This window comes from Puntigrus tetrazona, chromosome 8 (assembly GCF_018831695.1).
Source record: "Puntigrus tetrazona isolate hp1 chromosome 8, ASM1883169v1, whole genome shotgun sequence".
Classification (NCBI taxonomy): domain Eukaryota; kingdom Metazoa; phylum Chordata; class Actinopteri; order Cypriniformes; family Cyprinidae; genus Puntigrus; species Puntigrus tetrazona.
This window is the reverse complement of record NC_056706.1, coordinates 21,157,058-21,180,008: the sequence shown is the minus strand read 5'-3', so window position 1 is coordinate 21,180,008 and position 22,951 is coordinate 21,157,058. Positions and strand designations below refer to the sequence as shown.

General features: G+C 36.6%; 1 protein-coding gene across 2 annotated transcripts; it reads right to left on the bottom strand.

Moving 5' to 3' along the window:
* Window positions 1–4,473: 4,473 nt before the first annotated feature.
* npy8br (neuropeptide Y receptor Y8b) lies at window positions 4,474–21,052 on the bottom strand. Of its 2 annotated transcripts, none has more exons than XM_043246137.1 (2): window positions 20,968–21,052; window positions 4,474–9,357 (listed from the first exon to the last, which is right to left on the bottom strand). In XM_043246137.1, exon 2 carries the CDS (start codon window positions 9,162–9,164, stop codon window positions 8,031–8,033), a length of 1,134 nt encoding a protein of 377 aa, XP_043102072.1. In that variant the 5' UTR covers window positions 9,165–9,357; window positions 20,968–21,052; the 3' UTR covers window positions 4,474–8,030. The 2 variants fall into 2 exon arrangements, with proteins under 2 accessions (XP_043102072.1, XP_043102073.1); XM_043246138.1 differs by lacking the exon at window positions 20,968–21,052 and adding an exon at window positions 20,815–20,951.
* Window positions 21,053–22,951: the final 1,899 nt, after the last annotated feature.

The following is a 22,951-nucleotide window of genomic DNA, read 5'->3' as shown; positions in this document are numbered from 1 at the left end:
GTGTATCTCATTTTTTTGGTGTCAGCCTCTAGGTCCCATCTAGGTCCCATAAGCCAACCTCCCTGGTTGGCTTCTTGCAGCTTATTTGTAAGTCCATATAAGCTGGGTGGATGTCTGGGGGATTTAGGGGTGCTGGTCGATTCAAGAGTTCTTCAAAATGTTCAGCTCATCTGTTCATCTGCTGGTCTAAGCTACTGATGGTGTTGCCCTGTTTGTCCTTGACAGGTCTTTCTGAGTTAATGATCTTCACAAAGAGTCACTTGTAGCTGCCTGCTCTGATTCAGCCGTTAGTCTGTCCACATAATCTTTCTTATCCTTCTCAAATGCTTATCTTCACAACCCTGAGAGCTTCAACATATTCTTCTTGAGTCTTGGCATTTGCTGCTCTAGTTCTGTTTTTTTTTTTTTTAAATGTCGCCTTCTTCTTCTTCTTCTTCTTCCTGTCTTGAATCTTGATCAAGAACTCTGCTGTGATCCATTCCTTCTGTTGGTGTTTCTTGGGGCCTACCAATTCCTGGTAAGTTGCTTTAAGTGTTTCTTTAACTTTCCACCGTTGGGGATGCTGCCTCGTTGGGGGTGCTGCCAACATCTCCGAAATGGTCCTCAGATCCTGAAGTGAGACAAAAAAGCATTTAGATCCAATGAAAGCATTTGAAGGAGTAGATCCATCTTATGTAGAAGTGGCTTGGCTTGCAGTTTCCACTCGCCAATAGTCATTGACCATTCCTTGTAATGCTCAGAGGTGATTGGGGCTCCCAAGTGAGCCCTAACGTTAGTGTCAGTGTAACATCAAACATGATTGACTGAGAGTAAATGTAAGTTTATTTAATTGTAGATAATAAGATAATACATGATATATGTTTGTTTCACTAATTTCTTTAACATTTAGCTTTTGCAGTCAAACTTTTAAAAATGTATTGTCCATAATATGGTAATATTCAATATATTTACATTGATTCACATGAGTATGTTCACTACTGTTAATCCTCTCCTTAACTGTTTATTAAACAATTTGACACCGTGGACTCTCCATAGCTCAATATTGTAGATCGTACTATGTACTCAATCAGTATAGGCATTTCTGTGTTAGACACAAAGACAAGATACGCTATTTGTACAAATTAAAGCATAATACACATAGTTAGCTTCCGCTATTTATCCGCTTTGTGCATAACATGCCAGTAGCAAGCTGTTGTTTACATGCTTGAAACTTACATTTAGAAAATGTGCACTGATGTATATTTCATCCTGTTTGTTTGAGAGACAAGTTCATTTAGTTTGAAAAAAGACGCCCAAAAGGCAAAGCTCAGACATGGTGCAAGCTCACATTATAAATTTAGTGCTTCTGCAGAACATTTCCCAACACAGAGAAAATATTTCACTTCTCTCTGAACACACCAGATCTCAGCTTTCATAATCCTATGGCTTGTATTTGTATTTCTGCCTCCGCCGTTCGCCGTAATTGCTTCAGGAGCAGGTGCTGGATCTCAGCTGTAATTAAAAACATTTGAGTCCATTTCAGGGAATCCGTTTAGTTTTCCATTTATTGTTGTGGTGTAATATTTCTATGACAGATACAAGTACACAAAACGGCAGTTGTGATCTAATTGCTCTTGTGGGTCAGGCAGCGTTGGTGATAGTGCATGAAGGGAGACCATACCATGGAAAGATACATGAAGTTTCCATTACTGCTTCCTTCTTCCGCAAAGGTGTTCGAAACAGAATGATGATTAAACATCCCAAAGGATCCAGGCTGTGTTTACGTGAGGTTATCCAGGATTCTCGTGGAGTCACGTTCATGTCTTGCTCTGAGAAATATTTAATGTCTGTGATAAAAATGTATACACAATGTGCTCGTCTGTGTTCTTTTAACCTGTGTTAACCCCAGAGCATCTGTTGAGGTGCTGTATTATAAAGCCAAATGCACCGTATATGGATACAAAACTATACTTGTTCGACATCTTATGAATAAGGCGTGAATTTCTCAGTTAAGGTTTGCTCATTTAAGACAGGTGAGAACTGTATCCTACGAGAAAAAGGGAGACTGGAACGTAAGAAGGAGCGGTAAGGAGACAAAAACAGCATAAGGTGGCAAAACAGATCTTATTATAGGTATGGGCTGGTGAATGGAGAAAGAAAATTAAAGTGACAGGCTCATTAATACAGCTCATTCTTCTGTCTGTGTCCTGTCAAGTCACTTTCTACATTTTTTCTTGAAGCTGTCAGATTATTTGTCTGAATCCTAGCAGGACATACCCAAGGTTCTATTCACACTTATTAGAAGTGAAGTTAGACTGCTGTGGCACAACATGCTACATCCTGATAAGACCTATTATGTGTCTGCAAGAGGTAATTAACATTTTATTCAAAGCAAAGAACACACAAGAGAGAAAGATATGTGACCCTCTCTGTGAAAGGCCGGCTAAAGTCGCAAATAGAAAAATGGGTCATTTGTGTTTATTGCTGTAAATGATAGATTATGTCAATGCGTTCGAAATACACTTCTCTAATTTCTCTAATTTATAACATGATGAATGCCGAGGTTTGCTTTCTTGAATATGGATTTCAGTGGTCTGTGAGTTTGCCACTCGACCTCATGAATGTGCGTGCAAATAGTATGATAAATAAAAACGAAAACTTGATGTACATTTACAAATTTTTACATATATTGCCGATTTCTTTGTGGATTTCTTTGTGGCATCACTGAAATTTTGGCCTATATTAGGCAGCTATGTTATTGCACATGAGTGCCGTTTTTCTCTAAATATTGACATATTACAAATGCGACAATTTTTTTTTTCACAATAGTTCAATAAAGAAGAATTGAATTAAGAGTTTTTAAAAATCACATTTCGACTACAAAACATTATTCCAAACACAGGCTTGGTTTTACATCTCTTTTCGTTTCATTCCTGAACGAATCGACAGCTCAAATGATTCGGTTCAATCGCAGTGAATCACTTGTTGTTGAAGTCACTTGTTGCAACCTTCTGGCGTTTTAATTTCACATTCAAATAATTTTTTATTATTTTAAACAACTCAGATATAACATTTTATGTTTAATATGTAAAACATGATTAAAGGATTTGCAATTGCAAGATAAACGTATTCACGTCTTAAGTGTGTGTGTATCACATTTTTAGACCTATTCCAAATAAGTAGCCAAAAGACAAAATACAAGAATTTGATTATTTATTTAAATTCTACATTTCATTCTACATATCAATGACATTTCCTACTTTTCCTATTTTATTTTACTAATAACCTTATATAAATAATTTTATTGGATGAGCTTGTAATTACTGCTACACTCAAGTCTCATATTTATTAGTTTTCATATCTAGTACTCATATTTATTAGTTTTAAAACTTAAATGGTTTAAGGCAATCGTTTTCCTCAAACGGTTTGAGTTAACGTAGCTTGTCGGGTTTTACAGTGTAAAGACGCCTATTTCTAGCGATTGTCGTTGATTTGATTACTCAGACTGTCTCTGCATTTAATAAAAGTGTTTAATCATGCCATTATACATATATGCATTCGCATACATTTTGGGGGGGTGGGGGTGGGGGGATAAAATGTTGTATATTATTATATATGAATAAATCCTCTGTAAAAATCCTTTAGGATATAAGTGTGCACTTACTACTGAAGGAGAGATTCATGGCTTAGTGGAGGAGAAAAACTCATTTTGAGAAAATGGCCTTCTAATTTAAATCTATTTATACAAATACAGAAATCACCAAAACACTTAACAGTGTCTTCTGGATGTTTTCTTTCTGCTAGTCTGAATTTTTTTTGTGTGTGAAATTACCATATGCAGATACTTATTGACATAATTGTATATTTTACTTTATAATATACAAGTAAAATTTAAGAACATTCTCACTTATACTCTTCAGCAAGTCAGTGTTCTCTCCATTTAATCAAATTTTTATTAACACCTGCATTATTATTATTATTTTAAAAAACATTAAAAGCCCTTATTCGTCTAGCCTACTGCAGTTGGGTTGATTCAGTCTAATTAAACTATTTCCTCGACTTCAATGAAACCAGTGAATTGAAATGGTGCTACCTGAAAAACATGCCTCAGACCGACAAAACCTTTAACATTGTGCATTCAGTCCCAATGAGAAAGAAGTTCAATACTATCTCTGGACTATAATCTCTGGACTCTGCCCAGAGTTTCAGTCATCCAATTTATTGGGTGTGATAAAAGTAAATTTGGCTTAACATCAGTTAACACGACCTCCGTTAATAACAGCATGGAGGAAAACAAAAAGGATCAAAAGGAAAGTGAGCGTTTGATTCATTCTTTCTCTCAGCTGACTGCAAGTATTCTCCAGTTACCGTAACATTGCACAAAACAACCTTAACTGCACACATTTAAGTTTATTTAGGCATCGTCTATTCCTTAAAACTCTCAGAAGTGTCTCAAAATGAGCAACAAGCACTAAGACAGTGAAGTGCAACAGATGGAGGTTAAAAGTTTTAATATACATGAAAGTACATTCATGAATTGAGGAAAAACATCAACTTAAATTCAATATAAACTTTGGTCCACTTCATATGTACATCATTCTACCAAATATCCAATGACATGATGATTAATGTACAAATGACTGCACTTATTATGGTATTTATGATGGCCATCTGAATTCTTCACCAAAAAAATAAGCATTTAAAGCAGCATTTGAATTCAATTTTATTAGGGTGATATTCATCATTCTTGGTGCTGAGTCTTTCATCGATCCTGGGCAGTGTAGAAACTACTAAGACAAAAAAATCGAATATGTTTAATAGCTCTGAAACATAAATAAATCATGACACTAATTTCTGTATGGCACATTCATTTGTCCAGAACAGCAAAATATAAAGATTTATGTGAATGCTCAATAACATAACAAAAAAAAAAAAAAAAAAAAAAAAACTGGTACAGTTGTACATTTATACAGTGCTGCAGTGTGTCCAGGAGATTTTCAAATACTTCACTGGGTTTGTAAACAGCGGTTTCATGCTGCATATTTCAACCTCATGAATGGAAATTTGCCATATGTGACTTATTTATGGCAGGTCTATTGTAAATGCTTTATTGCGAGCAGTCCAGATATCAGCTTTATGCTAAACAGCCGGCTGACCTCAGGCACACTCGCTGTGGCCACCGAAAGAAAAAGAAAATGAGAAAAAAAAATATTGATTCACATAAATACCTCAGAGCAATTTTCTAAAGGTGTATTGCGGGAATATAGCTTTTCCACATCGCAGGCTGTCCAGTCAATAACCTGGCCTCCAATATGTGAAAAACAGAGAGAGGAAAACTACTGACGCTCCTGAAATACGCTGCATCACACAGTAAATATCTTTGTAAATGGTGTCTGAATGTTTAACTTGTCCAGGTGAATGGCTACAATGTTTTTTATGGCAACGCATTAATGCCTTTCACTCTCAAAGCATTGGGAAACTCAAGCTAGTATAGTTAAAACGTGCATTTCCCCACTCAGTCAGGCCTTAAAACCTCCGTGGACCGTTTTAGCAAAACACAATCAATTCAATCAATAACTATAAACTTACAGCTATTCACTATGTGTCAGAAGTGGACAAACACTATATAGTCAATGTGCTATCAGTGATACGTTTTGATGAGTGCTTTGTTAATAAATCAGAAGAGCCAGCGTGTCTCTTAGGACTCAACTGTAAAAGAACTAAGCGGTGAGGAAAAAAGCAATTAATATCAAGCCATCGGCGAGAACTGAGGCCCTGTTTTAAATGATGCCTGTGATTTCATAGCCTTCACTGTATGGGTTTTTGCCATGGGGTGCTATGTGCGTCATGTATTTTTTGCGTCTTCTGTGTCCCCTTTCCGTAAGCTTCACAGCCAACTACCTATTTGGAGCTTATGTGGCATTATGTCACTAAAATATAGATTACGGGGAGAAATGCAAAAATGAGGTTGTCGGGGTAATAGCAGCATGTTATGATTGGCTGTACATTGCCACGAGAAAAAAAGGTAAGCAAGATATTTATGTGTATAACGATCGACGTCGAAGTATAACCTTGTTAAAAAGAAGTACACTTTAGAATAATATTTTGAAAACAATATACTTTGAATTGAATGTGTAGTGAAATTAACTGCATGGTCATTGCAATTAAATACAAAAATTAATAAAATACGTATTTACGTTTGTATCAAATGCAATTATTTACAAAAGTCATTTTAAGTAGGATTAAAACATCTTTATATGTAATTTCGTACTCCTGTTGTAATTAAAATGTACTGCTAAATTAAACTTTAATGCCACCTCTATTGAAAAATATTTGTAAATATATATTTGTAACGGTGAACTAGCATTTTAGAACTTGAAATATAATAATTAATAACACTACCTTTGAAATTCTAGACAAGTATGTGTTTTATTATGTTAGGGAGCACATTAAAATTAAAATGTTCACTTAAAGCATGGCAAATAAGAACAATAAAACAACATTTAAAAAAAACGAATTAAGTGCGTCCTGAAAGTGAACTCTATGTAAGTACACTTAAGTGGCTTTTTATTTCATCAGTAATATATTATCTGCAGGTACAAAAGCATATTTTGAATACTTCTTTTTCACAAGGGTATACTAAACTAAGTGGCAACATAACCTCTGTACTAAATCAGTGATGGGAATACTAGATCAGAAACTTCAAATAAAGTCGATTGATCATTTCATACAATTAATAAACATTTGCAAATTATTTCAAATTGATGTTATTCTAATAACTATGTTTTGGCCACATAGACATGTGTGTGTATATATATATATTTTACAAATGCTACTTACAACATGCACATAGTTTAGTTTAGATCCACAGCCCAGTGAAAGTGCAAATGAAGAACCGAATCTATAACTCACTTGGATAGCTTTGGCAAATAAAACCATTGGCGAAAGGACGCAGTGCGTTTATATTGACTGACACTTAGATCAGTAAAACAAATGACAACTTTCACACGGAGCAACAAAGTGTGTAAATTATTGAACAAAGCAGTTCGAAATAGCAGACATTCTACTCCTATTTAATGACAGAATGTGCTTATATTGCCCTAACGCTGTATAATAACTAGTACATATAATCGTTACATGTGTTTTTAGATGTACACATTTTACACATATTGCTATTTCTGTAACTTCCCTTTAAAGAAATAGTTAACAGTAATATACTCACCTTCATGTCGTTCCGAATTGGTATGACTTTCTTTTCTTGGTGAAACACAAAAGGATGGTCTTTTCATCAAATAGTAAACGAAGCTTTCGGATGATAAAAACACTACAAGTAGTCCATATGAGTCATGTGCTTTATTTTTATGCTAAGCCATACTGTGTTCATACCAAGTTATTAAAAGCTCACAGCAGGAAGATTTTCGGTTAAATTTCAATTTCATAATTTCAATTGAATGAAGCACACGAGTCATATGCACTAGTTTTTTTGATAACTTATGGCGCTTTCGCGTTCCACAGCAGAAAGAAAGTCACATGAGTGATGATGACAGCTTATTTTTAGGCGAACTACTCCTAAGTAGTCAGTTTCCTTTTTTGTTACCCAGTCACGTATCCCCCCCATAGGCATAACTTAAAGACTATGACAAGAAAAGGCCTCCTCCGCTCAGTATTTCATTATAATGTCTCTCAGAGAGAACCAGGCTCTAATTAGCAAAAATGGCTTTCTGTGGCTTTGAGAACTCACCATATAATGGCCACAAAACTAGCATGTTTAATTGGCCATAGTCATTTCAGCAGTGGTTAAAACAGCAATGCTATTTCTCATTACACAGTTCTCCTCTACAGAGCCCAGCTACGATAAGCATTTCCTTAATATGTTTCAGTCCATTTCTGTGTACAAAGAAGACGAATGGACAACTTTTAGAACGAGAACTGTTGGACAGATTTTCTCCGTCCAAACCTGTCTCGAATCTTGTACAGATTGAGCTGTCAAGCCACCTCTGAATGCTTGAAATGTAGGTAGACGCATTGCTTTATAGTACAACCGGGCACATTTAAATGGTCTCTTTCTGTTCCAAGCTGTGTTTCTTGTGTGGTTGATAGGTGCTAGCAGAGCCGTTGCTCAGGATAGACCCCTTAGTGATGCCTGTACTGACGGTGGACAAAGGAAAGCTCTCGTAACTCTCGGGCGGCCCCCAGCAGCGGCACCTGGAAAGCAACGACTTCAGCTCCTTCTGGAAGTTATTGTTCAGGAAGCCGTAGATCACCGGGTTCACGCAGGTCGACGCCATGGCGGTGAGGTGACAAGCTGAGAAAATGGCGTCGTGCTGGCAGACGGGGATCGCTTCGTGGTTCCAGTCAAAAATGGTGTTGAAAACGTTCAGTGGCAACCAGCAGAGGGCGAACGCCGCTACGATCGAGGCTAGCATGGCGTTGACCCGCTTAGAGCCTTTGGTCTTCTTCTGCCGCCCGCCTCGAGCCCTGTCGACGATGTCTTTACGGCGGCTCAGGCGCAAAAATATGCGGAAATAACAGACGAGAATGAGCGCCAGCGGTAAGCAGTACTGGCACAGCAGCAGCGTTGTGGTGTAAGTTAGCCGATTGCCTTCAGACGGCCACTGTTCGATGCAGATGAAGTGATCGCTGAAGGGGTTGAAGGGAAGGCTGAGGTTGTGAAAGGGCGAGTTTGTGAGGATGTTGAACGAAAGGAAGGGAAGGGAGATAAAACACGCTATGATCCAGATGACCGCCACAGCCAGGTAGGAGTGTCTGACGACCGGTTTCCAGCCGGTGGGATGGATGATGAGCTGGTGCCTTTCCAAGGCGATGAGAACCATGGAGAATATCGAAACCGTTACGGACATACACTGAATGAACGGCGTCACTTTACACAAAGCCTCGCCCAAAATCCATCGATCCATAAGGGTGTAGATAATGGTGACCGGTAAACACACCAAGCAAACCAGGATATCGGAGCACGAGAGGTTGACGATGAAGATGTTGGTCACGTTGCGCATCTCCTTTTGTCGCGTGATGACTAAAACCAGGCAAGTGTTGCCCACCAGGCCCACCGCTAGCATAGTGCTGTACGCTACGATGAGGAAAGTGGTGCTGCTGAGGGAGGTCGGACAGACCGGATCCTCTAATAACCAAGAGCCGGAGCTGTTGTTCAGATGAGGCCGCTCCATTGCCGTCACTCGCTGTGGTATCTCTTGAAATGAACGATGGCCGCTCTTTCTGGCTTATTCTCCCGGGAGGCGAGGAAATGAAGCGGAATTGTCCGGGCGAAAGGCTGCTCCTTCCCAACACCAATTTTCTTTTAGTTCCCAAGTTGTCTCATCTTGTTTTCTTGCATAGCGCAGGACTGTTGATCTGGGAGACCTGAGGACAGAACAATGAAAAATAGCTATCAAGATCAGAAATAGGAACCCCCCCCCACACACACACACACACACAAACACACACACACACACCCCACTCAGAAACATCATGCCCATTCAAACTGGGACACATGCTCCCTCGAGATATTTTGAATGCAGCTTCCACAAAATATAATGATTGTCGCAAGTTAAAAACACACTCGCACATAAATAATGGTAACACTTTACAGTAAGGTTCATTAGTTCACAACATTAGTTAACATGAACTAAGAAAGAACAATAGCATTTATCTATAATTTCAGCATTTAGTAAGCTGTGTGTGTTAGTTAATGCACTGTGAGCTAACAAAGGAGGATTTTATGTTTATGAACTAAAGTTAACAAAGATGAATACATACTTGTTACAAAACGCATAAAGGTGTAATAGTCACTATGTAATGGTGAGCCAAGAAACAAATGAAAGGCGGCGTAAGAATACAAAAACTCATGGAAATTAGTATTTATTCAAACCTGAAAAACACAAATAATCTGACAGTCGCGAATATGACATTAATGAAAGAAATAGACAAGAGAAAGGAAAAAAAATCTCATCCAAAAACATCAAAAATATGTGGAAATGATCTCAAAAAGACAAAAAACAACCAACTCATTAAACAAAGATAGCCGACCAGCACCACTACCCTACAGGGAGGAACAAATACAACGTTTAACTTTTTCACATAAACATCAAACGTAGAAGAAACTTAAGATCATATCATTGAGAATTATCCATCTACTCTCTTATGCAGTAAAAAGAATAATTTACAAAGCAATGAACAGGAAAATACAACAGGAGCAACTCTGCGGCATTAATCTCACTGGTACATTCTCAAAGAATTCCCGCCACAGTTTTTCAGGCTGTGGGACCGACCACACCGCACGAAGAACTTCATACTAAACAAACTGAAACCTCAAACTCTCGTCGACAAATTTTGTAACTATACTATATGGAAGCCAATTTAGACCACTGGAAAAAATGTAGAGGATAATTGCAGCCTTTCATCTTTTTTTCAGAACTTCATGATACAAACTGTCGCAAGCTACAAAATCAAAATGGCTTGATCCATGTCTCACGACTCAATGACATCAAAGCTGTTAGATACAAACTCACAGCCGTAAGAAGAATAGTTTCTATAGTTTATATCTCACATATATGACTTTTGAGAATAAACGAGAATTGTGAGATGTGGCTAAAAATCCGGGTTTGCTTTATTTTAAGTAGTCCTTTCTTTAGAAACAAGAACAAAATGTAGACCTTTTCAAAAGTGATCCACGTTAAATATAAAGAAATCTCGTTGCTCACAAAAACTCCCTTATTAGAAAAACAGCACAGCGACAGACTGAAGCGCCTTGCTCCCTTCTTTAATATGTCTTTTGTTCTGCTCTTTTCGACTTTAGTCATTTCATTACTAGAACACATTTTCTTCATCCCCCTCTTTGTATTCGGCACATCCAACACCAAAGAAGTGTATAATGAAACATTCTGTAATAAATCTCTTTTTTGGACAAGCTAACCAACACCCCAAAAAAGGCAAATACATCACAGAGGCAACAAATGCATCGTACATTTTAAGTCTGATTGCAGCTTGAGTCATTCATTTTTAATGCATCGGCAGTGTATTGTATATTTATCAGAAAAACATTGAAATTGTGATAATAGCAGCGTGCATCTCTAACAGGGTTCAGACGACGCAATTCAAATAACAACATGGTTACGCTCGTACGAGTACGCTTGTGCTAGCAATGCTTGACTTCACAAATGACGTAACCTGCCCACTTAGCTGCCGCTGTTACATGTTTTTGGAAGTATTTACGACAAGATCTCAAGGGGAATGTTACAGTGGACGTGCGACAGTGTTAACGGTAAACATGTTATGGCAGGAATCCAGATGGCACGATGTATTTTTCATTTTCATTTTGCACGACTGCCATCAAGACAGCAGGAGTAAAATGAGCATAGCGTCCATGAATTTTATCTAAAAGACCTATTGGCGATACTAGAAAAAGTCATTTTAGTTATCATTAATGTCTCAGCAGCTTAAATATGTCTAATTAGTTGTAATTTTAGATTTTTTTTAAATTTGCCACTACCCATTTATCATTTTGGCTCATTAAAAGCACAATAAAATGCGATATGCTTTCTTATTATTTTATATATTTTAACATATATATGTATAATCAGAATAAGCACGTTTTTACATAAATATCGTGTTACACTGAACAAAAATGTAACATTATTTTAACCTTAAAAGTAGACACTAAATGTAAAGTGTTGTCTATGGACAGGTAATCACTTTAGTGAATTTGACCCACATATATTCTTATTTGTATGTGTATTCATTTTCTCAAATTATATATATATATATATATTTCTATATAATATATATATATATATTTTTTTTTTTTTTTTTTTTTTATTATTAATCAAAAATAGCCTATTTGCTTCCCAAAGAGGTGAATAATATGTATACAGATAATAGAAATAACCAACTGAATGATTAAAATAACTGTTTTTGTACAAAAGATCTTAACCCAGTAGCTGACACAGAACTGGAGCAGACTCACATGACGTTATACAACGTTGTTATGAAACTGTTATGGACTAAAGGTGCTGGTACCTTTAAGGTTTCTGGTTTGAACCGCACAAAATGGTTTTGCAGCTCAGCAACACACTTGTTGCACCGAAGCCACGAGCACATATATATTTCCAACAGTAGGAAACTCATGCTTGTCTGTAAAACAATTTGAGCACAGAACCTGATAATTAAAGCAGCACTTACTCGCCCTCCTTCTCTCCATCTGTCTCACAGATTTTCTCCATCCACCGATGCTTCTTGATTTCTTAAAGCGCTCTGGCTTTGCAGTAATAGCCACTGAGCCCGCATGTAAGCACGCTGGCAGGTGATGAATAAGGCGGTAAGGTTTAACAACGGGTGAGAATCTAATTACCAGCAGAATCCTTCTGCTTTAAACCAGCCTCCTTTCCTCAAACCCACGTGAGACTTACAGTTAAATACATTCAGACACGACATATAAGGCCGCTTTTACTTAAGAAAATAATGAGCCAATCATAAATACATAGCGGTTATTAATTCCCTAAAGGGTCAGTTCACCCCGAAATGAAAATTCTGTAATTAACCCGTTCATCTTGGGAGCGCAAATTAAGATATTTTTGATGAAATCTGAGCGCCATTAAGCTTTAAGCAATATGAGTAATCGAACCAATTAATGACCTGAAAGTAAAGTGTGCAACTTCAGCGGAAAACGAAAATTGCGGCTCTGTCTCCCGGTCCTCCTCCGAATCTACTCTACGCTGCAAGGGCTGCTGGAAAAAAGGTCACACTCATTAAACAGTCTTTAAAACCTGAAATTACGAATCAGACTCCTCGCTGGAGAAAGTGCCTTAATCAGGAAAACATCCAGGGTGAGCCTCGGCAAACTTTTATTCGGCAGGAAAGGAATGAGGAACGCAGGGTGTAATTCTTCATTTAAGCAGCCAAATGACATTTAACGGCAGACGCCAGATGCAATTATTGCATAAAGCCTGAGAGATTATATAATCATCATGACAATAACGACTGTGATTGCCATTAATGAATAAATCATTAGATTATGTGCATTTAAATTTATTTATGATTGTAAGCTCATTTTGAAAATATTGCGATTTTTTTATCCGTTTAATTTAATCCATTTGAGTAAGATTCCTCTCCCTCTGTCGAGCCGAATTGCCCTCACCAACAGGGTTGCCAGGTTTTCACAGCAAAACCCGCCTAATTGCAGCTAAAACTAGCCCCAAAGTAGCCCAACTGCTTTTCAGGGGGAAAAAAAATGTATTCCAGGGGGTAAAATACACTTTTTTGGAGGGGTCTCATTGGTAAATGACGCATTGCAGAGGCTAAATATCACATTATTAACGTTGCTTAAAAAACATGAAAAACATCCCGCGGAAAGCGTGTTAAAGCAGTCCAATTACAAATACTTGGCAACGCTGCACCGATGCAACTTTTGTTGTGTCCTCTATTCAGTGTCTGATTAGAAATCATGCAAAATCACTTTTTGACATTATATGTCACAAAATAATACACTGGAAGTGGAACTGTAACACTTTATGTTTTGAATTATTAGGTAAGCATTAGTAAATAGTGCAATCTCTATAAAGCATTATCTCAACGTTAATATTCATTAGTAAGCAGTTTATAAATATAAATGCTATTTTTTATATTGTTTATTGTTAGTCTTTACATCTGCTTTATGCTTTATGTATAAATATTCCTCACTGTAAATGAACTCACAAAAAAACAGATGTCTGACTGCTACTAAATGTTTTATAACTACCTGACCTATTGATGAATTACAGCAGGAATAGGAACATTTATAGATATATTTATCTATTTACTAATGCTTAACTAATCACCCACACTGTGCAGTTATTACAAAGTGCTACCATTCGGACATTTCCCTTTCTTTGTGTTTTTAGTCTTTGTTTCCCTTGAAACTAAAAAAAAAATCACTTCAGCACACATTTAAAAAGAGTACTTATAATGGAAATAATATACATTAAAAAGACGAGACTTAAGTGCAGACTGAATGTCATATTTCCGTATATTTGATTAAACGTTATTTAAAATCAAAGTGCATTATGGTTTACATTTAAATTAAATTTAAATGATTATTATCTTAAATAGGATTTAAGTAGCCTGCGGTTTAGGTGTGATTTCATAATTACTTCTATTGGCTTGAAAATATGGTTAAAATCTAAGTTGTATTTACTGCCAGGCATTTATTATAAGTATATAAACTTAAATGTGTAATATAGCATGTAATATAATAAATATCAAATTATAATCAATAATTCCACATGTGCTTTACTATATTATTAAGCTCAGAAGGTCAAAATGTGTACTCCTTTAAAAAATGGCAAAAGCTTATCAAGCATAATGAAAAGCATTTCTTTTGATATTATTATTATTGATATTATTTGACGTATTAATATATTATTCGAACAGCTATGCCTAATATCTGTTTAAGGAGAACTTAAACTAGGCAGAACAATGCACTACGTTTCATTTGTATTGAGAAACTAGCATACATGAAGCAACATAACACAAACGAAATGGGTATACCTTTGTACTAAAACGCAAGAAAACATTGCTATTGTTAATCAGGGAACATGATGGACCTAAAAAGCACCTTTTGAGTTACCAGGAAAATAGGTTTGAAACAACATAAGGGTGAATAAATGGTTAAATTATCATCGTTGCCTTTAAAAAGAACACCATCAGCCCCTTTATGGAGACATTCATCTAAATAGAAATAACTAGCTCAAGTGTAATTAATATAGATCCCGAGGGTTATTGCGGTTAACTTACAAGTGACAGTAAATCAATCACAGAGTCTCAGCCCAGATGTGCCTCACAAACAGCAGATAAGTGATAATAAAGCTCATTATTGCCTTCTAAATCCCACATCTCTGACCGGCCCTCTCTAAAGGACACTGATTGTTTTCAATTAGGAGGCTTGGCTCTGCCAATGAATCTCCTCCTGGGCGAGAGTGCGTTGCAATGGAGCAGAGATGCTCCGTTCAATATCAGAAAACAAAGAGTGCATGATGCACCGCTGGTTGAACACAAAGGTTGCAATCTCAACAACATCTTCCCCGCAGAGCTCTCGGTTCGGCCTCCGTGACTCCTCCATTCTCAAATAGACAACATGGCGGGACAGACGTGCCGATGACTTCGTTCAAGCACCTGTAACATGGAAGTAACGCGAGCATAAAATGTCGGCTTCTAGACCTAGCAGGTTATTTGCTCTAGCTATCGGTTTAGCGCTTGTCAGTAGACGCTGCGACAAAGACCGGAATAATCTGATAATAAAAAGCTAAACAAAAGAAGGAAAAAAAGAGCAATTAATAATCATAAAAGACGCCAAAATAGGACTTGACAAATAAAAAATGGACTTTGTGATTGGACTATGATTTATACTTGGAGTTACAAATAGCCTGAGAGAGGTTTATTTTCAATGTTAGTTTTTTTTTTTATGTCGCACCATACATCAGATCAGATATATATATATATATATATATATATATATATATATATATATATATATATATATATATATATATATATATATATATATATATATGAAAAGATGCATTGCTTTTAAAGCCTACAGTAAATACTTGCTTAAAAAAAAGAAATGCAATGATGCTAAACATAGTTAATCATAAACAGTATAAAAAACTGCTCTTTTGAGTAAATTAATATGAAATGATTGTCAGAGAAAACACAGACATAAAAAGGTAGAAATATTGAAAATTAAAGGTTTGTTCTGACATTATTCCTCAGAATATTTCTTCTTTTGTTCCTGAAAGTGTATGGATGTTAAAGTCTTCTTGCAGACATTCATTTTAAGTCCCTTTTAGTCAACTAGGTGTCTCCTTCGCATGGAAAATATATATAACTGGAAAGTAGTGAGCTGTTTGAAAATAGAAGTGCAAGTCCATTATGGCTTCTGCAAAAATATTAAGCATGACTGTTTAAAATATTGATGATAATAATGATCATTCTTGAGCGGCAGATCAGCATGATTTCTGAAGTATCATGTGACACTGGTGTAATGACGCTGAACGTTCAGCTTTGCCTCACATGAATAAATTATATTAACATATTCAAAAAGAAAACAGTTCATTTAAATTGCAACAACGTTTTAGAATATTGTTGTTTTCTGTATTTTTGATCAAATGAATGTAGCCTCGTGGGGTTTCTGAAAAAGATGGCTTCGATTTCTTCGCTCATACCGTGCCATTGAAATGAATGGGAATGCCAACGGATCTCTCCAGGTATTATAGAGCTGATTGTTAGAAGCTAGCTGCCACGCTCCAAAAATCTTTTTTCCAGCACGGCTCTGAGCTCATTTGGACTTTGCTGGCGCAGTAGCTGAGACCAGCTGAAACTGCAGGTCCCCGTTGACCAAAGGCTCCTGTTTTGCCAGAAGTGCAGGTATGAATTTTTAAGAGGTTCATTGTGAGTTTGCTGTGAAAGCAAAACCAAGTAATGCTGAAACTCAACGTACTTGTAAGTTACCGCGAGCAACTGCTTTTTTTTGGGTAACGTGATAGTATAGTAGCCGGTGTGCGTTTGGAGAGAAAGTGACAGCCTGTTATTTCAGCATTCGAAAACATGCCACAACGTGCAGGATTTGCCATTGCTCTGTGACACTTGAGCTTGGGAAACCTGTGCATTAGCATGCAAAACGCAAAGAGCGCCTATATTTATAACAGAGCTCGCCACGGGGGAACACACCCTGTGATGGCGGGGGGGGGGGTGTTTCAAGACGAGCTTTTGCTTTGATAGCTGTCAGATGTGGCACATCCAGCAGTGCCACGGTCAGACGAAGGCATCCCATAAACATGCATGTTTTATTAAACTTAATGAACAGTGTCGTGGTGTGAAGTGCGGACAGACATTCATTAGCGGTTTCATAATCTAAAGGGGAAGGAAATCACGATTTGCATTCAAATACAGCGCGTTTTAAACGTGTCTCCGTGCCTGCTGAGCATTTATTGAGGAGAAAAACAGCATGAGCTTTGCTAAACAGTGGGGTTCAAAAATCTGACACCGCTTTGAACATCTGGGGATGTTTTGTCCTTTAGATCCGAGGTTTGAGACCAATTCAAAACAAGGAAAAGTTCGAAATGAAGTGTTAAAATGATGATATAATGAAAGGTATAATGAAAATAAAATAATTCCAGTAAATGATGCAATGAATACTTAAAATAATTCAAGTAAAACAAATAACAAATCGATAGAACATAATAAATTATATATATATATATATACATTGCATCATATATATATATATATATATATATATATATATATATATATATATATATATATATATATATATATATATATATATATATATAATAGATAAACTATTAAAGATTCAGCACCACTTACATCACTAGTGTATTAGCATAAACACTAGGCCATTAAATGACCTAGAAATATTTATTATTTCTAGGTCATTTAATCATTCAAACGGTCAACTTTTTAGAGAGTCAGATGAATCGCAACGCACTCACAAATATGACTATCCTAATAATATTGCAAAAATGGGATGTGGCAAAAACTGAGAGATGCTGAAATTTATGTCACTTTTCTAATGCAACCTCTGTTAGTTCACCTGCGATTCTGGTAACATTGTTTGCGACGAAAAGCACTGGATCAAATTAGAAGCAGATAAAGGTTATATAAGTGACACGTCTCAACATCTCACTTCAGTTTCTCCTTAAAGACGCTTGATCTCCCAGAGGAGCTCCATCTGAAAAGTTGATGCTGCACTCCCTCTTCTCAGATCTCGCTTCACCGCTATAGCGAGAGAAACAAACTAGTTTTAGATCAGAGAGGCAGCCATCAACCGAATGTGTCAGAGATGAAAGGTGGCTCATGCCGCACCTGCACTCTATCAGACATCTCGCTTTCAGACATCTACACCATCTTTTACAGGTTTTAACAGAGAGTAGTAGCATGAAGCCTAGGAGTGAAACCATATATGTGACAGCTAATACTGCCTCTCCGCGCGAGCAATACTTATCTTGTCAGTCTTCAAGCAGTTAAGTTCAATTTGAGCGGTATCTCGCCAAGTCAGATTAGCTGTTTGGTAGTAATAAAATCAGGGAACAAAGACTCGAGTTAAAGGCGCTGTATGTAGGTTCTTGACTTTACTAAAGCGTTAAAATACTATAACGTGTTTTCAGATATTTAAGTAACATGCTTAACAAGTTAACACACCTTTTTATCGGAAAAACAATGCTACGGTCAATTATTCACGACACGTTCCGGCCCGGAATGTCAGCCTCTGTTTTGGTTTTTCAACCCCGCCTACTAACAGTTTACCCAATCGTGTTTCAGAGCCCTGGGTTGCCAGTTGCAGATTATATTTCAATCATGGAAGCTGGCGAATGAAAGGGGTCTGAGCAGGAATCTGGCAACCTGCGTGCGCGTCGAGTAGGAGGTGAAAAAAAAACGTCTACCGTCTACTTCAACCAGTCGGGGTACAAGCAACACTCAAATAATCTTTAAATACAGCTTTTTAGATGAGTTACAGAGTCAAAAGGAAAGTCTGGCATCAAACGCAGAAATCGAAAAAGAATAGGGCAAAGTAGGCAATCAAGGACTAATACTAATGCTTATTCTTAAGATGCTAGAAGATCACATAGAATGAGAAAATATATCACAGCATCTGTTTTACTGAAACATCTCGTTTGTGAATGCCTGCAAAATTTTTACCAAAATCCCTAGAAATAAGCTGTTCACTGTCAAACCTTGCAGAAATTGATCTGATCTGCATTTAAAACATCAAAGGACATATATAGCTTACATTTGTTCTTTTTTTTGCGCACTTGTGGTACTCGTGCACTATTTATAATTGCATGCCTCTTATGTAACAGGTATCTTTAGTTTTCATGTCTTAGGCGGGTGATAATGAGTAGAGTTGAGTGAGAAAAAGCAGCACTTGCCCATTTCTCCAACGAGTGTGAAGACAGTGCACGAGAATCAAAGCTTTTGATGCCTCAGTGTTTGTGTCTGTCTTTGATACCTTGGCTTGTTAGGGATTTATGAAGTTAGAAACAGCTCTGAAGGGAAATACAGCCCAAATATAATGAGGACAGAAAACTGGGTATGAATATCTTGCACTCATAATATTCACATGGTGGAAATGACTTTGAGTATTCACTCGTTGAGGTGGGGTTTTTTTTTTCCACAGCAGAGCACTTGTGTTAAGAGGCTGGCTCTTACTGAAAGAGCCATTAGCTTGAGATGAAAAGATATTTACATATTTCCATCGTAATAAACGTGAAAGCATGAATAATGGCGATGTGACTGTTGCTAATCCTGTTGTGCGGAGATTCAAATTTTCTTTGCTGTCTTGAATGAGAATGAGGTGATGTGGTAATTAAGCAAATCATATTTATTTATTCAGCATACTTTGTTTATATCCCTAATAAGCATATCTGAACTGATGAGCAAGCATGCACAGATAAATGTTGTTTATTTCTAATTAAATGTGCCGGTAGCCCTAAAAACAGCTTCATCTGTCTTGCAACGCACTTACACACATTCACTAAGAGATGTCTTTAAGAGGAACAAAACAGAAGAGAAAAACAAAAGAACAAGACGACAACGTAACATACTAGCATTTACCAGCATGGACAAAACGAGAATAAACCAGCACAGAAGAATAGAATAGAATAGAATAGAATAGAATAGAATAGAATAGAATAGAATAGAATAGAATACCAACAGCAAAACATAGCATTATTCAATATTGTAAATAACAGAATAGACCAACACAGAAGAATAGAATAGAATAGAATAAAATACCAACAGCAAAACATAGCATTAGTCAATATAAAAAATAATAGAATAGACCAACACAGAAGAATAGAATAGAATAGAATAAAAGGCCAACAGCATAACATAACATTAGTCAATATAGAATAGACCAACACAGAAGAAAAGAATAGAATAGAATAGAGAAGAATGGCAACAAAAAGAACATGATACCTAATACAACAGCAAAACATAATATGATTTGTCAATATAGAAAATAACAGAATAAACTAACACAGAAGAATAGAATAGAATAGAATAGAATACCAACAGCAAAACATAGCATTAGTCAATATAGAAAATAACAGAATAGACCAACACAGAAGAATAGAATAGAATAGAATAGAATAGAATAGAATAGAAGGCCAACAACATAACATAACATTAGTCAATATAGAATAGACCAACACAGAAGAAAAGAAAAGAATAGAATAAAATAGAATAGAATAGAGAAGAATGGCTACAAAAAGAACATGATACCTAATACAACAGCGAAACATAATAGGATTTGTCAATATAGAAAAGAACAGAATAAACTAACAATGAAGAATAGAATAGAATAGAATAGAATAGAATAGCAAGCCAACAGCATAACATAACATTGATCAATATAGAAAATAACCGAATAAAACAACACAGAATAGAATAGAATAGAATAGAACAGAACAGAATATGTAATATTATATGTAATATGGAAACACAAGAACAGAACAATAGCCTAACATAATAGAATTTGTCTATGTAGAAATGAACAGAATAAGCCAACAGAATAGAATAGAATAGAATGGCAACAAAAGAACATGATACCTAATAGAACAGCATAACATAATAGGATTTGTCAATATAGAAAAGAAATAAATAATTTAACACTTAAGAATAGAATAGAATAGAATAGAATAGAATAGAATAGAATAGAATAGAATAGAATAGAATGCAGCAGCGATTATTTTAACCGTAAGATCACCGACAGGATGATCGTAGTCTCCAGCGTCATATAGGACTTGGAAAAGTACGCATCACCTTTCAGAGTCTCCGCATCCAGGAATGAGCGCGGCTCACTTCATAACGCCAGAATACCAAGATCATTTTTAACATGAAACGAGGACGCTAAATGTTTCGGGAAGTTCCTTTCGTTAACACGCCTCTGTGAAACTCTGCCCCGGCGCATCTTACCGTGTGTGTGACAGGCGCAAACCCCGCGTCCGCGGCTGGAGCTCAGGCGCGCTGTTCTCTCCGTGGACGAGTAACTGGTGGTTTGACGAGCTGAGCTTTATCAACCAAACCTGAGGCGCGAGGAGGAGGAGCGCTCGACGTCTGTTCACTTCCTTAATGTTTGGGCTTCCAGAGAGAGATCTGCTAGAAATAATCATCATCATCATCATTGAAAAATTACCCAATTAAATACCCTTCAATGTCTTATTTTTTAATTAACATTCCTTACATGCTAAAGTGGATATCTATTTTTTATATTTTTTCACAAAATTAAGAAATACTGGGAAACGTGAAAAATGTATAATTTGAATAGTGGTGGTAACCAACCAGTCTGGTTCCCATTCACTTCCACTGTACAAAATAGAAGTCAAAACTGAAGCTGTCGTGGTTTAATATATCTCCAGTTGTGTTCCAGAGATCAAAGACAGTCATGCTGGTTTTGAACAACGTAAGATTGTATAAATCTACATTTTGGGATGAAATATCCTTTCAACGGGGGCTGAGATGTCACTGGATAATAAAAATCCTCACAGCTCAAATTAATGTTGCTTGAAAAAACATATTCCTCTCCAAATGTCTGTGTGTGTATGTATATATGTACACATACAAGTAATATGTTTTGAAATACGGTCAATACTATATATATGTTTTGATAGATGTTGTTTGTGAGGAATAATCAAGCTGACGGTTATGTAACATATCAGTAATAATGGGTTCAGTGAACTGTACACTTTAAAAGCACTCTGTTCAAACATTTTTTTTTTAAAAGGTTGGCTTTAATGGTTGATTTTATGGCAGCTAGTCATTTATACCCAGAATAATGGATGGATTCATAACTGGCAAAGTTACGCATTTTTCCCATCTCCGACTTGGTCTTTTACAAATTAAAAACAACAATCTGAGAGCAGGCGCATAATGTATAGCAGACGCCATTTTGGCAGGTCCTATAAACAACCACATTAAGACACAATTAATCTTTAGGCATCGAGGAAATGAAACGCTTATGGAGCCAGTGGCACACTACCATTAAAGCAGTGTCATTAAACACACACTGTGTCTCCTGGAACAATCCATATGACTCTTATAGAGACTCTTCTTGTTCAAATGTTTAATCTGTTCGGCAGGTTTTATCTGGACTTCCTGGTAATTGACATTTCCCACTGATGTTGTCTTTCCAGACCACTACTCAGAACGCTCTCTTCAAATCTTCTGATGACCGGCCTACAAATGTGAGAGACAGCGACGTCGGTTTCAATGCGTTTGAGGCTGCAGAGTGGATTCATAACTTGTTGTTGTATGTTCATAAGTTGTTACGTGGTGTTAATGTTCCTCTAAACCGCAGGGCTTGGGTTTATTGGTCGATTTTGGTAAGCCTCGGATGCTCAAAATTCTGATATCAGGAATACTCATCAGAAGTTGCTGTCAAATGAACAAAATATAAGACACAGTAGCAATCAATGATGCACAGCTCAAAAACAAGACGGCTTTAAATGGCATTATCTTGTAAAATAAACTCCAATAACCTTCGCTTTATTAACAACATTAATTGCTGACATTTAAGTGTTCACTCAGCAAAAATCGAAGTATTTACATGGGAGCAATTCTCACGTATAAATTGCTAGTAAATTTCACAAATAATTGCCAAGAAATGACAATCAAGACTAAAATAAAAGTACAATTTTAAAAGTAAAAAAACTGAGACCATATTTTCTTGTAAAGCATACTGTTTCATTTATGGTATTGAAAGCATGTTTTACAGTGTATCAAAATGACTTTGAGCATAAAAATGTACCGAACGATGAGTAAATGACTGTGTTTTAAGGCAATGCAAATCAGAAGATCCTATACCATTGTAGAGAAGCTGATAGGTAATCTTCAGAAAGACGTGAATAACCTCATCAGTGTGGAATGAATTCTTTCTGCCGTAATATCAGTCAAGGACACT